Source organism: Syngnathus leptorhynchus, chromosome 2 (genome assembly GCF_054491065.1).
Source record: "Syngnathus leptorhynchus isolate UIUO chromosome 2, UIUO_Slep, whole genome shotgun sequence".
In the NCBI taxonomy this organism is placed as follows: domain Eukaryota; kingdom Metazoa; phylum Chordata; class Actinopteri; order Syngnathiformes; family Syngnathidae; genus Syngnathus; species Syngnathus leptorhynchus.
In genome coordinates, this window is record NC_141196.1 from 6,465,386 (window position 1) to 6,485,261 (window position 19,876).

General features: G+C 45.9%; 2 protein-coding genes and 1 long non-coding RNA gene across 4 annotated transcripts in view; 1 reads left to right on the forward strand and 2 right to left on the reverse strand.

Moving 5' to 3' along the window:
* Positions 1–895: 895 nt before the first annotated feature.
* npas4a (neuronal PAS domain protein 4a) lies at positions 896–5,564 on the forward strand. The gene is made up of 8 exons (XM_085905864.1): positions 896–1,073; positions 1,843–2,003; positions 2,086–2,188; positions 2,285–2,588; positions 2,767–2,876; positions 3,016–3,151; positions 3,539–5,274; positions 5,536–5,564. The coding sequence occupies exons 1-8, from the start codon at positions 896–898 to the stop codon at positions 5,562–5,564; spliced, it is 2,757 nt and encodes a 918-aa protein (XP_085761990.1).
* Positions 5,565–6,004: 440 nt separating this feature from the next.
* On the reverse strand, positions 6,005–8,286 carry LOC147060466 (uncharacterized). The gene is made up of 3 exons (XR_015065533.1): positions 8,146–8,286; positions 7,879–8,041; positions 6,005–7,605 (listed from the first exon to the last, which is right to left on the reverse strand). It is a non-coding gene; the product is annotated as an uncharacterized LOC147060466 (long non-coding RNA).
* A 507-nt stretch (positions 8,287–8,793) lies between these two features.
* Positions 8,794–19,876, reverse strand: part of mrpl11 (mitochondrial ribosomal protein L11) — a 33,875-nt gene continuing 22,792 nt past the window's right edge. Inside the window, exons 1-5 of one of the 2 annotated variants that reach the window (XM_085905490.1) lie at positions 14,252–15,346; positions 11,457–11,552; positions 9,811–9,904; positions 9,051–9,210; positions 8,794–8,963 (exon numbers count right to left, since the gene is read on the reverse strand). In XM_085905490.1, coding sequence (XP_085761616.1) covers positions 8,846–8,963; positions 9,051–9,210; positions 9,811–9,904; positions 11,457–11,552; positions 14,252–14,272 — 489 coding nt within the window. In that variant the 5' untranslated portion in view covers positions 14,273–15,346 and the 3' untranslated portion in view covers positions 8,794–8,845. Of the gene's footprint in view, positions 8,964–9,050; positions 9,211–9,810; positions 9,905–11,456; positions 11,553–14,251; positions 15,347–19,876 lie in introns of those variants that run through there. The other variant, XM_085905489.1, reaches the window with a different exon arrangement.

Consider the following 19,876-nt stretch of genomic DNA (forward strand, 5'->3'; position numbering starts at 1 on the left):
CTAGAAAAGACATGAATAGAAATAGAGAAAGAATGGTGCAAGGTTGACTGCATGGTACAAAGAGGACAGAAAGTCAGCAAGGGAGATAAGAAAGAAGAGAATAATAAAAAGCCAATAAGACTGAAATATAGAAAGACAAGGAGAAATAAGGTTGATAGATGAGACAGAAGGACTGAAAGGAAGAAAGCTAGAATGATAGAGATGGAAAGAGAATGACAAAAAATGAAATGAAAGGCAAAACGATAGAAAGCCAGACAGCTAAAAGCAAGATAGATGAATGGATAGATGCGATAGATCAACCATGTGTCGATGGAAGCCAAACTGCTCATACACTATAGCTAATTGCTGCTTGAATGCATTCACATAAAAACATCCTTCCTCTCCCTGGATGCGGTACACTTCCCTCTCTCTCTCTCTCTCCCTCCCTCCCCCCTCACTTGGTGACTCCGTTTTACGTTTTTACGCTGGCCCCGCCCCTTACTCGGTTTTGTCCAAATCAGGCTTTCTGCGTGGCCGGAGCTCCCCGTTTCACCCCGACGTCATCGGCGGGGAGAGGCGAGCGCTGACGTCTGCGCGCAGTCACCGATGAGGGGAGGAGAGAGGGAACGAGGGAGGGAGGGAGCTGGAGGAGCTCCGCGATTGCAGCATCCATTCCAATGAGTCCCCACCCCCCCACCCCTGCCTCCTCGTTACGTCGGCGGACGCGTCGGGGAGCCCCCCTCGCTCTCAAGCTATATAAGCCACCTGCGAGCAGAGTCCCTCACACACTGTCAGCGGATCGAGCCCAGTGCAGCCCAGCCATGAACAAAGTCCAATAACGGTCGAGCGCGGGTGCCCTGCAGCGGGACTTTTTTTGCCTTTCCTTTTTTTTTTCCCCCCGCCATCCGTAACAAACATGTACCGCTCAACCAAAGGAGCCTCCAAGGCTAGACGGGACCAGATCAACACAGAGATTCGTAACCTCAAGGACTTGTTGCCCATCTCTGACGCCGACAAAGCCAAGCTGTCATACCTGCATATCATGTCACTCGCCTGCATGTACACCAGGAAGTCTGTCTTCTTCTCGCCGCCAGGTAAGACCATGCCTCATCATCATCATCATCATTATTATTCTGTCACAATTTACCAGATGGATTAAAAAAATAAAAATAAAGAAATAAAATGTTCCCATTGAAAACAATTGAAATGGCAAGAATATGTTAGAAAGAAAAACCAAATTCAAACAATGAAACGTAAATATCAGGTCAAACTCACACATTCAAACATACACATGCAAACGCACACACACGAAGTAGGACCCAAGTATGCGTCTTTAAGAGGTGGAGCCATTTTAACATACGACACCATTTAATCGTGTATGAAGATCTTTTTTTCGGGAAGACACTTTTTGTCGTGTGTTGCAAAACACTGCAGTTGTGCAGTGCGTGTGCGCGCTCGGGTGGAACGTAGAATCAACAAGTGCTTATTGGTGCGGCAGCGGAGAGACACTGTCCGTGGTACTGAAGACATGACGGCTCAATCGCGAGTCACTATCCATGGTGCTACTGGCAGCAGCTCTCTCGTGCATTTAAAAAAAAAAAGTATTTGGAGATTTCTTGGGTCTTTTTTAGGCAAAATAATAGGAAGCGTTTTATCCATCTACTTCTGTCAAGATATAAAGAAAGATGAATTGTTGTATTTTAATTCTATGGTGTGTTTCTTCATCATCTATCCGTCTGTCCCTCCAGCCATAACAAGTATACTATGTTTTTAGATCGTGTTGATAGTGTGAAGATGACGTCACTGTCCATGGTGCTGAAACCTTACATACCCTCTTGACGTGTTTTGTTGTTGTTGCTGTAGAGGCCGCAAACGCATCGGAGGAGCCCAGCGCTCGCTTCCTGTCCCTGCCCGAGCTGTCCGACCTCATGCAGGCTCTCCCGGGTTTCCTCATGCTGCTCACCGCCGAGGGGAAGCTGCTCTACCTGTCCGATGCCGTTTCCGACCACCTGGGACATTCCATGGTTAGTTCATCCGTCAGTCTGTTTAGCCGTCCGTCTATCCGCCGAATGAAAGATCAGCAGATGATACTTGCTTGTGTGACAGGTGGACTTAGTGGCGCAAGGAGACAGCGTGTATGACATCATTGATGCTTCGGATCAGCTGACCGTTAGGAATCATCTGTCCAGCGCAGCCTCCCCAGAGATGGGTAAGATGAGAGAAGTGGTGTTGATCTGCTGTGATTGCCGTGTGTGCCGGAAAACATTTGTGCCCGAGTTCTCATTGCCTTTTTTTATGGTAACAGATCGCCTCTTCCGCTGCCGCTTCAACACGTCCAAGTCGGTGCGCCGGCAAAGCGCCGGGAATAAGATGGTTCTGATTCGAGCTCGCCGCCTGTCCGTGCCCACCGCCAGCAGCGCTGCCGTCGGATCCTACTGGACCTCCAATCCTGTCTGGGTGTGTTTTTGCTCACCTTTGGAAAGCCATCCCGTCCGCTCCGGACTGGAGAGCACATCCGCCGGTCCACCGGTGGCCGACGCCAATCTCTTCCTGGAAGGCTTTCACTCCCAGCACGGCCGAGACTTGAGGCTGCAGGCTGCACACGAAAGGTAAAAGACTTGAACAAACATGCTTCGGTCATATGTACAAAGAGATTAAGTGAATGGATTTGTGGAAAATATCAAATTGACCAAATTTGGACACTGAAGTTTCTTTGCCCAACGACAGCCTAATGTTGGCGTGTGTCGTCCATTAAGTGACCATGCCCCCCCCCCCTTCCCCCCGCAGCGTGCGCACTTACCTGGGCTACGACGTGGCGACGTTACGCTCTCGCTCTTGGTACGGCCTGCTCCATCCAAACGATCTGGCGCACGCCTCCGCTCAGCACCGCAGCCTGCGTAAGTGTCGACTCACAAAACCCCCCCGCTTATGCGCCGACGGGAACACCGCGCCTACTGCCGCCACACTGATAAAAAAAACAATAACAACAAAAAAGGATGATGAATGCGCTTACCAAGTTGCGCTGTGACTCACCAGTGCAAGAGGGAGGAGAGGGCCGAAGCGAGATGGTGGTGCGCGTGCAGGCTCAGGACCAAACGTGGGTTTGGCTCTACATGGTCCTCCAGCTGCAACCAGGAGACGTCCCCGTCGCCAGCAGCAACTACGTCATCAGGTATGTGCCGGTCGCAAAAACGCAACACAAGAATGGCAGCAAAGTGCTACTTTTATCTAAAATGATTTTTTTCCCATTGACCTCTGTATAGTTACTTGGCAGCAATTTGCCATAAGATGGTGCCAAAGCTCTAGATTTGTCCAAATGAAGTTGCTCCTCTCACATGTTATTAGCACTCATAGTTCTTTGGAACGCACCAAAGCACTGCTTGATCCCAAAATGAATCTCAAAACACATCAACATACTTCATCAGCACCAAGATGGTGCCAAAGCAGCATCTTTGTCTAAACAAAGGTCCCCAACACCCTTCAGACAATCTGCATACAAGTGAATCTTCTGATACTCAACTTATCCCCACCTAACATTTGCCATGTTTTTCCATTTTAGCGAGTCGGAGGCCTGGTCAGTGCGTCAACAACTGACCTCAGAGCAGACTCAGCTCAGCCTGGTCCTGAGTTCAGGTCCCCCCCTGCAAGAGAGCCTCCAGTCCCCCGACACCCTGTCCAGCCCCGACCAGGTGTTCACCCCAGGCAGCAGCGGCCTGTCAGGCCAGTCCTTCGACTTCAGCACGGCGGGCTGCAGCGTGGCCTCCTCGGACGAACGGGCCAGCTCGGCGGCCGAGGCCATGCAAACGGAGGAGGAGCCCCGCTCCAGCATCTCCTCCCTGGAGGAGGAGGCCTTCTTCCAGGCGCCCCCCGTGCGCAGCCCCTCGGCGGCCCCCTCGCCCACACCGGTCACAGTGGAGACGGTGTCCGACTTGGACTTTTTAACACAGAACATCCTCATGCCGCCCTCCTTCGAGCTGGACCCCCCTCTTCCATCTCTCCCCCTACCGCTCCCGCCCGTCCCCACCTCACAAGCTCAGGAGACCAAAGAGTTTGTGTGCACGCCTCCGTACACCCCCCACATTGGAGGGGCTAGCTTCCCGTTCGAGGAGCCGCACTTCAGCTTTGACCCCACGGGCACCACCACGCCGCCCCCGTCTGCCACCACTGCCACAACCACAACCTCCGTGGCTGCATCCTCTGTCTCCTCTGCGCCTCCACCCACCACCACCGGCTCAAGCCCCACACCCCCTTCCACCCTGTCCACCAAGCTGCCCCTCAGCCTTCCCAACCCCTCCACAGAACTGCTCTTCGCCGTGGATCCCTGCTGCGGAGCCCTCTATGAGAAATTGCCACCCACGCCGGACAGTCCAGGAGACGGCGACTGCACGGTGATGACCCTTCCAGAGGTTCGGGGTCCGCTCTACGTGGACGTGCCCTTGAGGCCTCTTCAGTGTCCCCCCGAGGGGCTGCTCACCCCTGAGGCGTCCCCTGGAAAACAGCCTTGCCTTTCCTTCTTCTCCCTGGAGAGAGAGCGGGAGAAAGAGAGGGCCGAGATCTCCCTGCTGGCCCAGCACATCAGCTCCCTGGCGGAGGGGTTCTACCTGGACCCCCTCCTGTCCAAGCTGTCCCCGACATCCTTGTCCAACCCTCCGTCCCCCTTCCTAGCCGAAATGGTCGATTCAGTCCAAGCGCTTCGGGAGTTTTATCCCATCAAAGCGTGGCGTGGCCTGGACATTCCCATGTTCCTGGAGGACGACACCTCTCTGTTTGAAGAGAGCATCCTAGACACCCTCCTCCAAGACGTGCCCCCCGAGTCCCCCTCGCCCATCCACATTCCGGACGCTTCCAGCCCAGTCTCTCCTCCGACACCAGTGTGCTGGCACCAAGCCTCCCAATTTGAGGGAGTGGGCCAATTCTGTAGCGCCCAATCGGCGCAACCTAACTCGGCGGACGGGTGCGGGGAGAGCGACGAGGTCGCCATGGAGGAGGAGTCGGCGGAGGAAGCCGCCGAGATGGAGGTGGCGTTATCTCCCGTGTCTTCATGCTCCTCCATACCGGCTTCTCCTCCACTCATCCTCACCTCCTCACCGAGGCCCGTTACCATCGTAGCCTCCGCCGGCGTGGTAGAGGCGGTCTCCCCCGCAGCCGCCGCCTCCTGCACTCAGTCCCTCCTGGAGGAACTGGCTGTGCTGGAGCCCATGTTTGGGGCAGGTGCCTCGATCGCCCCTGGTTTAGGGCAACAACCTGAGTTGTATCAACTCCAGTGTCATCCATCGCCACAGTGCTTCCACAAAGGTAAGATCTCGGTTCAGTTATGTTCTTACTTAACTTTTAGTCCGACAGACGCAATTCTTTAGAACCTTCAGGTCAACTTTTCAATGCACGTATGAGAGAGACAAGGTGACATTAGTTTTCAAACCTGATCGCTAAGTGATTAGCTTCCAAAACAGTTGAAGCGTTTAGAGGTCAGGGTTCTCTGATGTGAGGTTCATCCAAAAGCTCAATATGCTGAACATTAAGCTGACTTGTTCCTTCTTTTTTTTTTTTGTCTTCCAGATGGGAGTGGAAGCATCCCTCCGTTCTAAAATAAGTCTGTGACTTACTTCATCAAGTATGGCATATTGTCATATTTTGTGGAGACACACTTTTACTGCAAAGTAAAACATAATTAAGTGTATAAATATACATAATGTGTAAAGGACTGACGCCTACATGAGAACAAAAAATGGGCTTTCTATTTTTTGTTCCACCATGAAGCTGTATACTAGTAAACCTGGTGCAACATTTACAAGCAGAACCAGAAGAACAACATGGACGCCCGACTGACTGAGTCCTGAGTCCATGTGGTGTCTGCCGCCCGCTTCAGATTGGCCATCTGAACTTGTTAAGCGTTGTTTAACTTACAGACATGCATTTGTATTCACTCGTAGTGAAAAATATCTGTCGTGAACATGGACAAAGAAGATTAAAAAAAAAAAAAAAAGGCTATTTTAATAGAGAGTTGATTTATGACTTTTTAGCACTTTTTTGCCTGGCGTGCAGCAAAATTGAAAAGGTGCTCCAGTGTGGCATTTTAAATACATTTGGAATTGAAAGCACACTTCTAGCTTCTGAATTCTGACTTTGTGGCTTGCAAACCTTTAACATTCCATGAAGTGTCTGTCCATTTCAACTTGTGTTGATCTTTGTAATGTGCAACAAACTGGTAAAAAAAAAAAAAAAAAAGCATGTCAAGAGATTTTTGGCTTATGCTGCCAATGAGCTCTTTCGTTGTACTGTACATTTAGACTTTGAATGTGGATTCTTCAGATCAGGGAATCAGTGTGTTGGGGGGGGGGGCGATAAGGTTGCAAAGAGGCAGGAATTTCCATGAGAAGTTAAAATGGCGAATGTCGAAACTTGTTTTGAAATGGAAAATTCTTCATGGGAATTGAATTCGGAGGGACACTTTATGGCAAGTGATCACATTTTGCAGCCTGAAAAACTTTGAAGTAACACAACAGGAACTCCTGCGTATTTGCAATTTTGCAGTTTTCTTTTTTCCCGTTAAAAAAAATGCTCTTACTTTTTTTTTTTTGCCTCCGAACTTGCATATCTGGGGGTGTTTTTTTTGTTCCCTGGGTCTTTCCCCAATTTCTTTTAAAATTGCCTATTAAGCTCGCACTCTAAATGTTACAACTTATTTTATTTTCATTCCCATGAAGATTTTTCCCATTTTTAAAAATTCCCGCAATTTTGCAACCGTAAGATTTGCAACACTGGCAGCTTATCGTACGTTTGTCCTTTTGTTGGACAAAAGTGACACATGAGGGGCTTTAGAAGTGAGGCACAATCAACTTCTTAGTGAAATGGGGCTGTTGGTTGGGCCGCTACTACTTTCTTTCCTTCTCGGACTTTACCAAGCGACGTGGCTTGAGGACGCTCCAATTTCCACGATGTCGACACGTTCACGTAGAGTCATCTACGGTCAAGTAAAGGATTGATTCCTACGTTCTAGCTATTAAACGGCTAACCTAATACGTGTACAATTGTATTTCTGTATGTGTGACATGTGATTCTATTCTTTTTCCAGACGGTTGTGAACATTTGTATGAGGGTTTGTACATAGAAAATATATGGAGAGATTTCTATGGTATCAAATATGAATATATAAAGTATACTTAACTACAGAATGGACATTGTGGACCAGTGTTCGATTGTTTTGCTTATAAGTGTATTTGAATGTGAACAAATGCATTTATAATAAAGTGCACTTATAATGCTGCTGAGGTGTCGTCAGTCGCTTCTCAGCATCAGCACCCGCATCCTCATCATCATCGGCATCCTCGTCATCCTCCTCCTCATCGTCGGCAGCCCTCCTTTTTTCTTCCCCCCCGAGAGAGGTTCCCTCGGCAACAGCGCTGACGCACACGCGTGACGAGACAGAATGAGACGCCATCTGACTCAGAGTGACGCACGAGCTCGGCTTTGTGGGTACGCCTCTCTCCTACGATGACGCTGATGATGATGATGATGACACGCGGCTCCTTTTCCAAATCCGCTCGCCGTACCTGCGACTAGGAGGGCTCCATATATAGGCATTCCGGAGCCACGCTTTATCTTCGCCATCCATTCAGCGGCTTGGAGCTGCAGTGACGAAAGGAGGAGGGGGAGATGTGGGGCAAAGGGGGAGTGAGGGGGGAAGCTAAATTTAGAGGTACAGTAAAAGGAGGCAAGTGGGACAAAGTGAAGCTACAAAGGCAAGCCAATCGTTTAACATACTGTCGGAGCATTTCTGCTCGTTGGCTGAAGCACAAATGTTACATAACTCGGGGGGGGCATCAATGGTTGTACACTACGGCGGTGGGAAGCAATCAAGAACAAATGCGGCATTCCCATACATAATCATATAATATTCACCTCTGGTCTTATCTTGAAGTGAGTTGAGCTTCAGGTGCTGTGCGCACATTGGTGAGAAGCAAATTGGCCGGATAAGGATTTTTAGATTAGAGTCCAAACGGGTCACAGCATATTGACACGTCTTGTCGTAGAGAAATGTTTGTAGAGCAGCAAACGTTTTACCCTGCAAAACAAAGAAATAAATAGCTTAGTTTGATTGCGTTTTTGTGTTAGTCTTGCTGTGACACTAATAGCATAAAAACACAAGCAGGATTCAAACAGTCAAACCTTTGGTAATGGATTGATTGACTTGCTCAACAGCTTCCCGGAAATCAAAACAAACATTCAGCAAAAACTGGTGAGCACATATGATTCTGTCTTCTTTTTTTTTTTGCACAAGCAACTTTCAATAATTTGTCCTTTAGAAAAAAAACATTTTTTTTGTTGCTTTTTCTAACTCGACAATTTAGTTTTCTCTATGCTCGAGCGCCCTCTGCTGTTCGGTGTAAATGCAGTACTCACACAAACTATTGATGTTAGGCAAATATGCATTTGCTATTCGAATTATAATACCTTATTCCAAGCCACCCTGAATTTTAGAACGGTATTTTGCTTCCATAAAATAGGCAGCTAAACCACCGTCAGAAATTTCAAGCCATACTCACATATAGAGAAATGATGAAGCTTGATGACAGTGCCATCTGGTGGAAAACGTCGATAGTGCAACGAATTTATTCCTGGGATTTAAGCGCCGGAAATTTCAAGTCAAATGAGACACCAAAGAGTTCAATTTGATTTATTCAATGCTGGCAAATGTATACAATGAGTATAAATATGAATATCCTTGATATCCAATATAGAACACTCATATGTTCTTTGGCCTCAAGGGGGTACTAGCATAAGGACGATGTGGGGAAAAAAAATGATCCACCGGGGACAATGTTGTATCTCACGTGGCCTGTAGATGTCAGTAATGAGTCCTGATATTTTATCTCTTGCTGCTTTGTGTCGCGTCAGCCGCAGCCTCAGCCGCTGCCGCCGCCGCCTCTGCCTTCAATTTCTCCTCTCGCTGCTCCAAGAACACTTTGTATTCATCAGCGGAGAGGCTGAACACAACCAAAAAGAAGAAGTACGGGATGTTGAGTTATACAAGAGATGATCAAACTTGTGTGATCAGTTGCTCCAACACTTACTCGTTGACCACCTTGATGCCCAGCGAGCGTGCCGAGCCCACGATGCTTTTGACCACGTTCTCCAACGACGCGTTCCTCACCTTGAAGCACTCGTCTTCCGCTTTCACACGGGCAATCTCATACACGGCTCGCACAGACACCAAGCCTGCCGTCTCGTGCCCTTCAGAGGGAATGAAGATTGGATTCTTTGCTTTTAATCTTAATGTTTTTATTCATTATAGTGAAAGGACTAGGACAGGCAAAGCATTCGGTGTAAAAATTGCACCAATCTTCATTGTGTGGTGACCACTGACAGGAAAATCTTATTGAATGATTGCAGTAGCAACATTCCACCAATAGAGGGTGCTAAAGACGATAAGACAGTTCCGACAAGGAGATTGAATACAGTACAATGGCGTTTTTTGTACCCTGAACATGGAACCGGAAAAGAGATGCGGTAGAAATATTAGTCAATCATTTTTTTCAACCCCAATAGAAATAATTTTGTATTATAATTTTAGTCACCAATCACCCCACCCATAACAATAAATGGGGTTATAAGTGTATTTCTCTATTGTAGAATCTCTACAGGAGCCAGTGAGCATTTGTGTAGAGCTGGCTTTTAGAAATCAACATCTGAACGGAGACTGGAGACCATTCTCTGGATTGGAAAGCTGAGAGTCCATCAGAGCTGCCAGAGTTGTGAAAGCAATATCACTCGGGACGAGCTCAAACGCCGGCGTGTGGTGAAAAGGCACGAGGGAAGAGGCCGGCGTCTCACCTGTCTTTCCGGCTCCCTTGGCAATGCCCGCCGCTTGCTTGAGGAAGTACGAGACGGTGGGCTGACCGATGTGAAGGTCGTACGTCCTGTCAGGCTGCCGACACACAAACGTGGGGCAGTGGTTATATTTGAAGATTCTTTTTTGCATGGATTGCTCAAAACAAATCAAAACCTGGGGGAAAAAAACTTCTGAATGACACTTTTCACAGTATTTCTTATCACCTGGCGGTCAAACTAATATAGCACAACACTTTGAAACAAACAGAAAACGATCTCTCACAGTTCTCCAAGTAAGAGGCCAAGAGTGCTTGCCTCAAGCCGTTTTTCACGTAAAATGTTTACTCCAAACTCAAATGCCACATAAAGCAATTTAACATCCATCCATTTTCTGTACATGGTATGTATATTAAAACACCTTCAAGCAAGCACCTCCTATTTGCCACAATGACAGCTGTGAAGTCATTAAATACAGACAACACAATAGCTTCATGTAAATGTCAACAACCTCCCACGCCGTCTCCGCACAGACACTCTGACGATGTGTTTGTACTTTCTCCAAAAGAAATTACGACTGTGTATGTTTTTGAGGATGAGAAACACACTGCAAGTGCCAAACGGGGCGGCTATTCCCCAGACTTCCGCTCTTGATGCTATGCTAGGCTAATTAGCTGCAGGTGTCACCTGGCATCAACATGAAAGCGGCCGCCGTCGTTTCCGGCGAAAAGTCAACTCGAGGAGTGCAGCTTGTTTTTAACTGCAGCGTTGGTAAGATGCTGAAAATGGAACATCACGACTTTCGGCTTTAATTTATTCCCTCGCAGTGTTTGTTGTTGTTGTACATGATAACACGTGCCATCAAAAGCTCTTTGTCTTATTTGTGCTCATTCTTGGAAGTTTAACATCAGCAAAAAATATTCATGTTAAAGTCACAGGTCAGCTTGACTCTTAACAAAAAGCTAATTTTCTCTGCTTGTTGGTGTGAAACCAGTGTTTTGGGTGAAACCAAACCATATTCTACACTTGCTGACTCAAAAATAAAAATAAAAACTAGAAAAACATTTTGTTCTGGTGAAAGAAGATAGCCAACTGCTTATTTTTGCTAGCGTTGGTAATTAGATTGTCACAGAACTTAATATTCTGTGGGTTTTGCAAAATCAGTCTAAATGCTGTAAAATGGCTGACAATATGCTTTTAAAAAAAAATCTACTGGCAAATGAGTCGATCTTTTCCACTGAGTAAAATTAGGAGTACATGGAGACTTGAGAAACGCTGCACTAGCGCATTTGACAAAGCCTGCAGGTGGCAGTGACGGGTTATAAGTAGACCAGATACAGAAACTTGAGGTGGGGAGGATGTCAAGTCAAATAATGAGTGGTGACGTGATAAAGTGGGGGGAGAGGGTGGTGGTGTCAAAGAACAAGCGCTTTTCAATCATTGCCATGTCTTGCTGCCACTTAATGCCGCTTGACTGCACCTTCCTCTGGGTATTACTTCATTAATGAATGCAAATGAAAAAAAGGCTGCATCCGAATATGAATAATGGAAGCGCTCGCTAAATGTTCTTCAGCTGACAAATTAAGCCACGCCGCAGGTGGGCGGGGCGGGAAGCGAAAGGAGGTCAGGTGGAATTTGGAAGACATGCATACCTTCACGTTAATCTTAATTGGAAGAGGGATGCCATCCTTCATCTCCTTGGTCTTCTCGTTAAAGTCCTTGCAGAACTGCCCGATGGGGATTCCTCTCTGCAAAGAAAATGCTTCTTAGATATTTACAATGAAAATTGTCTGTCATTCGTTTAACATGACATTTCTTTAGGACAGTTAGGAGCTTCAAACAGTCCTGAGGACTGTCAGGTTCCCACTCAAATATACGACAGTCGGTTTTTGAAGGCTTATGGGGGGGGGAATCGGGCGATATTCCAAAAAAGTGGTTGGTCATACGGTAAATTTATGCAGCTACTTGAGCTAGCTTTTTCTTTTCAATCCCAAAAGAGTTCATCATGCATTCATTCATGGCACACAGGCTAAGTAATACATTTGAAAAAGATTTGGAACATTTCATCAAGACATTCCTGATTTTGCGCGACCTACAACACTATGCTGCGATGTGTGTATGAAAAGTGCACATTACGTGCAGGTTAAAATGGATGAGGGGGGAGATTGCATATCGCCCAAGTCTGCCCGAGGCTTCCATCGCCCATCAATCACGACAGCACTCACACAAACACACAAGTACCTGAGGAAATGTGCATATGACACACTGCGTTTGCATATATGTCACCAGTCAAGTGTGTGTGTGTGTGTGTGTGTGTGTGTGTGTGTGTATATGTGTGACACTTTTATATTGCCTATAAGGCTCCTTGTTAAATTCACAGAGGAATGCACGTTCACGAGTGTGTGTGTGTGTTGCATTGTTTATGTGTGCGTCTGTCACTCGGTTGCGCTGGCGCCCACAGCCACACAAGGGCGGGTGATGAATGAGCCTCCCGTTGTGCCGCCCAAGCGCAGTGAAAACAAAATGGATGGCTGACATTAAGTCAACATGTGAGCGTCTCCCTCGCCGCCAGCAGAAATTCAACAGGCGATGTCCAATAACAGATCTAATTATTACGGCTGCAATTTAAATTGGTCTTCACCCACGCGACACCCCATCTACCGGCCCGCCATCCATCCCAACGCGGTGATTGAAACCTTCATTTCGGAGATGAGGGGAAAGGAATAAAATAAAAAAAAGTTGAATGGAGCCACCTTCCGACTCTAATCACGGATTTGATGAAAAGTCAGTCATCCCGAGGCGTTTGGCGATGACAGGGCGAAGGAGGCGTTCATTTGAGGTTAATGGGCTAGAAAGTGCTCTCAAGTCCACTAAAGGCTTCAGAAGTGCTTTATGAATGCTAATAATGGATCCATATCACCATTACTGGGCATTACTGATACTATAGGGGCAGAAGTTATCCCATTTTTTATAAAAGTCCAAAACTTTATGTTGCAAATGTCTGCTTTGACTTTGGAAAACTATTTCTGACATGTTTTGGACTAATCCAGCAAGTGACTCATCATCGATGTATGCACAACACTGTTTTATTTTCAGACATATGATGTTTGGGTCCAACAGTGTCTATTTATTTTCTCGAATCTTCTACTTGATTACTTCACTATCAACATGTTTCTTTGGTGATGTACCTTGAAACATTTCCAAGGTCAAATATGAGCCAGGTTGGGAAGTTTACCCTCCTTTTTCAAGTCAACATGATTATTTCCATCCCAATATTTTGCACTAATAAAAATGAAATTATGACATCCCCCAGAGGCCTTATTTGTTTCTACATCGCAATCCCTGCTGTGCTTATTAACCAAATTCCCTCGTCAACTTGACTACCTTGTGTATGTGCCCTTCCCTTCCCTCTCTCCCTCTCTCCCTCCCTCTGCATGCCATAAAACAACATCGCTTGAGTAAACAACAATGAGGGGGAGGGTGCACGTCTAATTAGAAAAAGATTCATATAAAGACGATGACTCCGCATATGAATCCAAGGAAGCATCGTCTGACTCAATCGGTACCGGTCGCCCGTCAGTCATTATGTACGCCTGGCGTCATTCTTGAAGAAAAAGTCCTCGGCCCTGACCGGCTGAGCTGGAGATAATAGCCCCGTGTTTGTGGACAAAAGAACGCCTCTGCTGAACCAAGAGGGAGAAAACGTCGAGCCGTGTATGTGCCGATTAGCGCACACGTGAAGTTTTCCAGTACAGTACTCACAAGTTGACAGAAGTACAACAAATTTACGTGATAGCTCTTGTACTTCAGTGAGAAAAAAACTCCGACTAAAATGTACTTATGCGTAAAAGCGTAAAATTAAAAACACTATATTACGGTCAACGCTACAGGCCATCAGAGAAACCATCGCTCAAGTGAAGTACAGATACTTCAGAAGAGTGACAAAAATGTGTCCGCCATATTGAACGCGCTAGACGAAAATCGATGTATTGGGCAATACTAATATGAAGACCGCAATTTGATTATTTATTTTAATCTTGTTGGATTACCACTTCTCTTTTAATATTTCATCTTCATTTCTTCAGTTTATATATGTTTATATTTGACATGTCTGCAGGAACCGCTTTCAATCTCAGACTCGTCTAAATGTAAGCGCACCGTACTTGCCGTGAGCTTCCCATAAAGATATTCACCAGAGACTGACTGGCGCTAATAGTGTCATTAACTAGTTGAGCCGCTGATGATGACAACACGCGCTACAATTATTATGGCCTGCGGGCTGATGATGGAAAAGCGTAACAGCGATGAATAAGCGAGCTATGTTGCAAGTGTAGTAGCAGAAGGCAAGCGTGTCAACAAAGTCCGCTTCAAGCTTCATTCATGCACTTCTTGTCGCATTTATTGAAGTGGCAAAAGCAGCGATGGCCAAATGGCTAACTCGGCTCACCGCGCTGGAGCATCTAATCATCCCGCAGCTTCAGCTCCTGGATAAATCCTCTCCGCATGACTGACCGGAGGGAACGGCGTGATCTCCGAGAGAAAAAAAATGGCTGCGACCAATCAGGGGAAGCCAAGTCTCGCACAATGGCGGCTTGACAAGGACAACAAGGTTTGGGCCACGCGTCATGAAAAGGACCTTGGGGATGGCGCTAGCGATCAACCTCATAAAGATGTTCCTCGCCATTAAATGTTGCGTAATTGCCTTGGAATCCTCGCGGGCCAGGCTTTTGTTTCTGGCAATTACGGGGACAATTAGACCATTGCCCATTACAATCGGAAACGGACTTATTCGATTGGACTTTTCCGGCAAATTCTTTGCAATCTTCTCTCGACACTTCCCTGATGAACTTTTGTGTGAGAATGGAATATAAAGTAACCCAACGCTCATTTTATAAGCACCATCTGTCTGTCTGTGATTTACAGGCAATTAGCAATACATTTTTGTTTCAGGTTGGTACAGAAGATTTTTGCAATTCATTCTTAAGGGTTTTGAATTTTGGTGAGTCCAATTTGTAGTGCCACCTTGTGGCGTAACATGCCAGGTATTTTTTTTTTTTTTTTTTTTTTTTTTAAACCAACCTCAAGCAGAAACCTCAACACGGATCCTTTTTTGCTTTTGTGACAACTCAAAAGAACAAAAACAAGACTTTTAAAAGGGTGGCAAACTAATCAATTGTTCACAGATGTAAAATTAAGAAATGAGTCATGAAGTGATTCATCGCATTGCTTGAGCTAAATGTTGGCCCCTTTTTTACACGGCGTTCGTTCATCATCTTTTCTCAAAATTGCCGCACACTTTCTACCATGACACATAAAAATACATGAACTGCTTGATGCCTAATTTCTCCCCTTCATAATTTACGTGACGAGCCGAGATTCACCGTTTAATCTTTATTTTCTGCTCATAAATTGGAAATGACGTACTGGAGAATGTCGCTGAATAGAAACGTACAAGGCAGTCAATGAATTCCCACGTAGGAGAGAGAATAGAGTAGAATTCAAGTATTGTGTTGCTGCCCAGGTGTGTTGAAATAGCAGTTGCAGTTATAAATTTGTAAAACATCCATGCTAATTTCCAACCCTCCTGTTTATGATGTTTTGCATGACATCCTGGCAAGCGAGCAGACTTGTTATTTTGTGATTTGTTTGATTTTTTTTTTTGTGTATGGACCCATAAAAAAGTACAGCTTAAAAATTGGCACTATAGTTGGGGTTGACTGTACTTGATTGGACCATCGGGTAAATTTTCTGCAGTCTTTTCTTGACACTTCCTCGGGTGTTAATGTGATTGGCTTTTCAGCTTCAGGAAGCCTTTTTAACAAGACGACGCACTCAAGTGGCGCAACGCTTGGACAACTGGGGGGCTGGGGGGGGGGGGGGGGCTGTGGGAGCTGGCCTGAGAGGAACCGCTGAGGTGGGGCCAAGTCGCCAGCGAGTGTAAACATTTGAACAATTAACGGCCGTTTGTTTAAGCAAGCTGAACTGCGGGGCTGTGGCGAGGAAGGGGGGGGGGGGGGGGGCGGTTGCTCGTCAACGCGCTAGGGTATGTTTATGCATGAAGGCCGCCGCCTCATTTTGAGCTGACAGGACTATTTGTTGAAGAATGGATGCAAGTGTATATTATTAAGATGGCGGGGAGAGCTGACGAAGGGGAAATGTTCACCTCGCGCTGATGCAGGTGTGTTGGCATGGCAGCCGAGTGAGCGGCAAGAGAAATTGTCTGAGAGATGGCTGGAGATGGCAAGGAGACAGCAGAGAATAGGTCAGGGGATGTATTGTGCTTATGGAAGCGTGGCAAACATGGAGATAAAGGGCACGCGGGTGGAGAAGAGCCTCCGGGCGGGATTAATTACCCCTGGCAGACGGGGACGGGGGAATAATTGCCGTGTGTAAGCGACGTGGAGCGTTAGGGAGGCTGCCACCTTAAAGGACTCGAGATCTTGGTGGGAGGCCAGGGTCATTAAACCCCTCTGAGGGAAACACTCATTCATTACCTTCATTACCTTGTACATTTAATATGCCTTGCACTCTTGAGTTTTATCCTGTGGTGAGGGGTCATGGACAGCAAGGCTGGCCTAAATAATATCACCAGCATTGACTTTTACTTCCAGAAATTAATGCCATTGGTCTGTCGCCACGTAGCTTCTTTTTTTATTTATTTTTTTAAACACAGCATTAATTTTTTGAAAATTGCTGTTGAAGAGTGAGTGGTCATGGACAGCAAGGCTGGCCTAAATAATATCACCAGCATTGACTTTTACTTCCAGATCCTATCATAGCAATGGAACTATTTTCTGTACCACATTTGTCCTCACAGGACCAGAATGCTGGCACTTGATGACGTCAGCATTTTTTTCCCTCTGATTTGTTGGTCAGAACGACGTTCAGCAAACAAAACAGCTATAGCAAAACATACACAATACATTTAATAATAAGCACCCCTGGTGCCGAAAATGTTTTCTATTATTCTTTTATGTCAATAGATAAAAGCAGATTGTGAACTGCTCCAAATGATGGGTGATTATTATATTGCATTTTTTTTTTGTATGGTGTAATTGGGGCATGATGGTGGTGCGTTTAAGGGATGGCTAAAGTCCATGTTGAATGCCCAGGTAGCAAATGCGCCACTGGTTTATTGCAATCAGACGTTGCCAGAGCATCATCCCGCTGATTAGCTTTCATGCTTTGCGCGTACAGCCAACTGGAAAGGAACAACAGATGGCGGCGCACAAAGCACAAAAATAAATCCAGTTCACTCTGGACATGCCTTTTTACCCAATTTTCCACCCTGGAATTGGCAGCTCTGTATCCAAAAACAGTCTCATCGGCAGACTGCACTCAAGTGTGATGAAGCTGGTGAACAGGTAAGCAGATGGAGACAAATTTTTCAAGCCGCCCCAAAAAAAAAAAGAAAAAAAGATTGGACACGGTTGGTTAATTATGTGGGGAAACAAAGTTACATAAAAGCCAACCCTTGTAGGTCGAAGCATCTCGGCCAAGAATATGCAGAAGAATGTTCCATTTGGCATTTGTTTTTTCAAAATGGATGGCATGGTACACCTAAATATTTCATTTTCAACTCCATTAGGTCTCCCACACAGTGTTGTGCTTCTGGCCAACTCACATGATTAATCACGTGTTCAGGCTGTAGTGCCAAGCAACCTGAACGACTGTTCAATGGAAAAAAAAACACCACTAAAAACCCAAACCACAAGTTTTGGCTTCCTTGCTTCACAAAATATATTATGGAAAAATATAATACATTTTAATGGAACCAATATGGTGGTGCAGTGAGAAATGAGATTAATTTATTCAGTGACCACATTCCCAAACTCAAAACACTCAAATCATTTTTCCTCATTTGAATGAATAATAATGCCAGAAATCTGTTCCAGCCTCTCCCAAAACAATAACAATGTTGTGTTTTTTTAAGTATGAAAAATCTTACTCATATTCTAATATATCTAAAAGTGTACATTATAAAAAACCTTATAGGAATAAGAACAAAAAAGTTAACGATGAAAAAGTTTGTGGCTCCTTCTGGTGTGCGCACACAAATAAAAAAATGCTAATGAATGTCTTAGTCAATTGTCACATGCCCGTGAGTGTTGTTATATTGTCAGTCTACGTGTGTTGCTCCACTGTTTGCGCTCAAATATTTGTTGCATTAAAATGTTGTATAACCAACCGCTCCTGTGAATGTTAGCCGCTAACATACCAATGGGATTTTTCTTTATATGATAGCATTCAGCTAGAAGGCTGTTATCAAGGCAATGCAGTACGGTTATTTTAAATTTACAACATGTAAAACTTTGTTTCAAGTGTTATAATATCAAAAGATATGCTAGACGTTAGCTCATATACTTCCCTATTATATCTTAGCTTTCAGATGGCGCACTTTGAGGCAAAATGATGTGTTTATTTTTTGTCGACGACAATTATTCCTGCCCACTCACTGCCTTGCTTGACGGAGACCAAGTATGAAGGCGTGACCTTCAACCACACCCACGAGGGCGGAAAATGGGGAATGGGCGTCAATACACAGAAGTGGAGAAACAAAAGACGCTCACAATCACAAATGTGAGGAATGGAAGGGGCGCGTTTGCAAGCCAGCGGCCAAGATTGTTTCTGAATGTGACAAGAAGGATGAGTCACCGTCCCCTTTTCACACCGGTCTGATTAAAGGTCACTCTGAAAGCAAGCGCAGCACACTTCAAGTGTTGTGCTGTTACTCTTAAGTGCAAAGTGCCTGCAGATGAGACCACGGAGCCCTTGCGGACACAGCAAAGCTATGAAATCCAAGAGGGAGACCCATCAACAAGAGGGCAGAGACCAGAGGGAGTTAGTTTTAGGAGCAAAGGGTTTAGGGTGGACATTGTGACTGTTTGATGGAGAGACATTAATATGATTCCTGAGAACTTCTCAAACTGCTTCAGGGGAAAACATTCTTGAGCTGGAGTGTGATGGTAACAGCACACACACACAAGGCGGCGTGTTAAGTGCGTACAGTGGAGCTCCAGTCTCAATTTTTAAGCAATATTTTATGGGTCTAGTCGGGATTTAAAGTTGCACACAAAGTCAAAGCCAGTGTGGAAGCGTGCAGCGGGGCAGGCTGCAGCGGTACAAAGCAAGAAGATGGCTTGCAGTGAGTGAGAGGAGCCACTCTAATTAAACTTGTATCATCTGCCTGCTGCTCTAAATGAGTCGACGGGCTACGAGCATCTCTCGCTCCACTTCCTCGCCCGCCTCATTTGAAGATGGGGACGCCTGCTCCTTGACAATGCAACTAATCTACACAAAAGAAAGGGAGGGCAAGGGGCGGGGGAGTAGAATCCTAATGATTGAAAATGTACGCTGTCTGAAACATGAGAAAAAAAAAATTCAATTGCGGCCACAATATTGATTTAAACGTGCACAAAATGCCAATTTGGGGCCATGAAACACTCATTTGGAGACACGGAGTAGCCTAGGTGCACTTGAAAAATTGACCGAATCTCACAATTCACGTTTTCTTCCACTACTAGTCATTCAAACTCGTGCTGAACGGCTGATTTTTGGTTAACCTTACCCGTGTTTTCTTTTCTGATAAAAGAGTCTATCATTTCATTCCACTTTCTCAAGATGACCTGAAAACGACTGGCAGAGAATAAATGACTACCGTTTGGCTCAAGATATGTAAATGTAATTCTAATGTCAATGCCTGGCCATGCATGGACTCCATCACATCATTACAATAAACACTCCAACAGCTTTCCACACGCCCCCTCCGTGTCAACATCCCACAGCTGAGCTCTGAGCGGGAGGGGGAAGCTCGGGTGGGAGGTCCTCCGTGGAGCACGTAACCCGCTTACAAATGAACATCGTGCCGGGGCCAAACTCACACGCTCTGCACGCCACTTTCTTTCAGACCCCCCCCCCCCCTTTTTTTTTTTTTTGTGGGAGGCGTTGCGCATCACCGCCGAGCCGGTCGCGGCTGCGCTCCTTTTCTCCATTCCTTCCTTCTTTCTGCTCCACTTTGACGCACATCGCTCGGCGGCTGTGCGCGGCATCGCTGCCCAACTTGGCCAAGCGA

What these genes read in the sequence shown, in the direction of transcription:
- npas4a (XM_085905864.1), top strand. Translation starts at nt 896, where the DNA reads ATGTACCGCTCAACCAAAGGAGCCTCCAAGGCTAGACGGGACCAGATC. An exon ending in CGCAGCCTCCCCAGAGATGG is followed by an intron (nt 2,189 to 2,284) that starts GTAAGATGAGAG and finishes TTATGGTAACAG; the next exon opens with ATCGCCTCTTCCGCTGCCGC. An exon ending in CTGCAGGCTGCACACGAAAG is followed by an intron (nt 2,589 to 2,766) that starts GTAAAAGACTTG and finishes TTCCCCCCGCAG; the next exon opens with CGTGCGCACTTACCTGGGCT.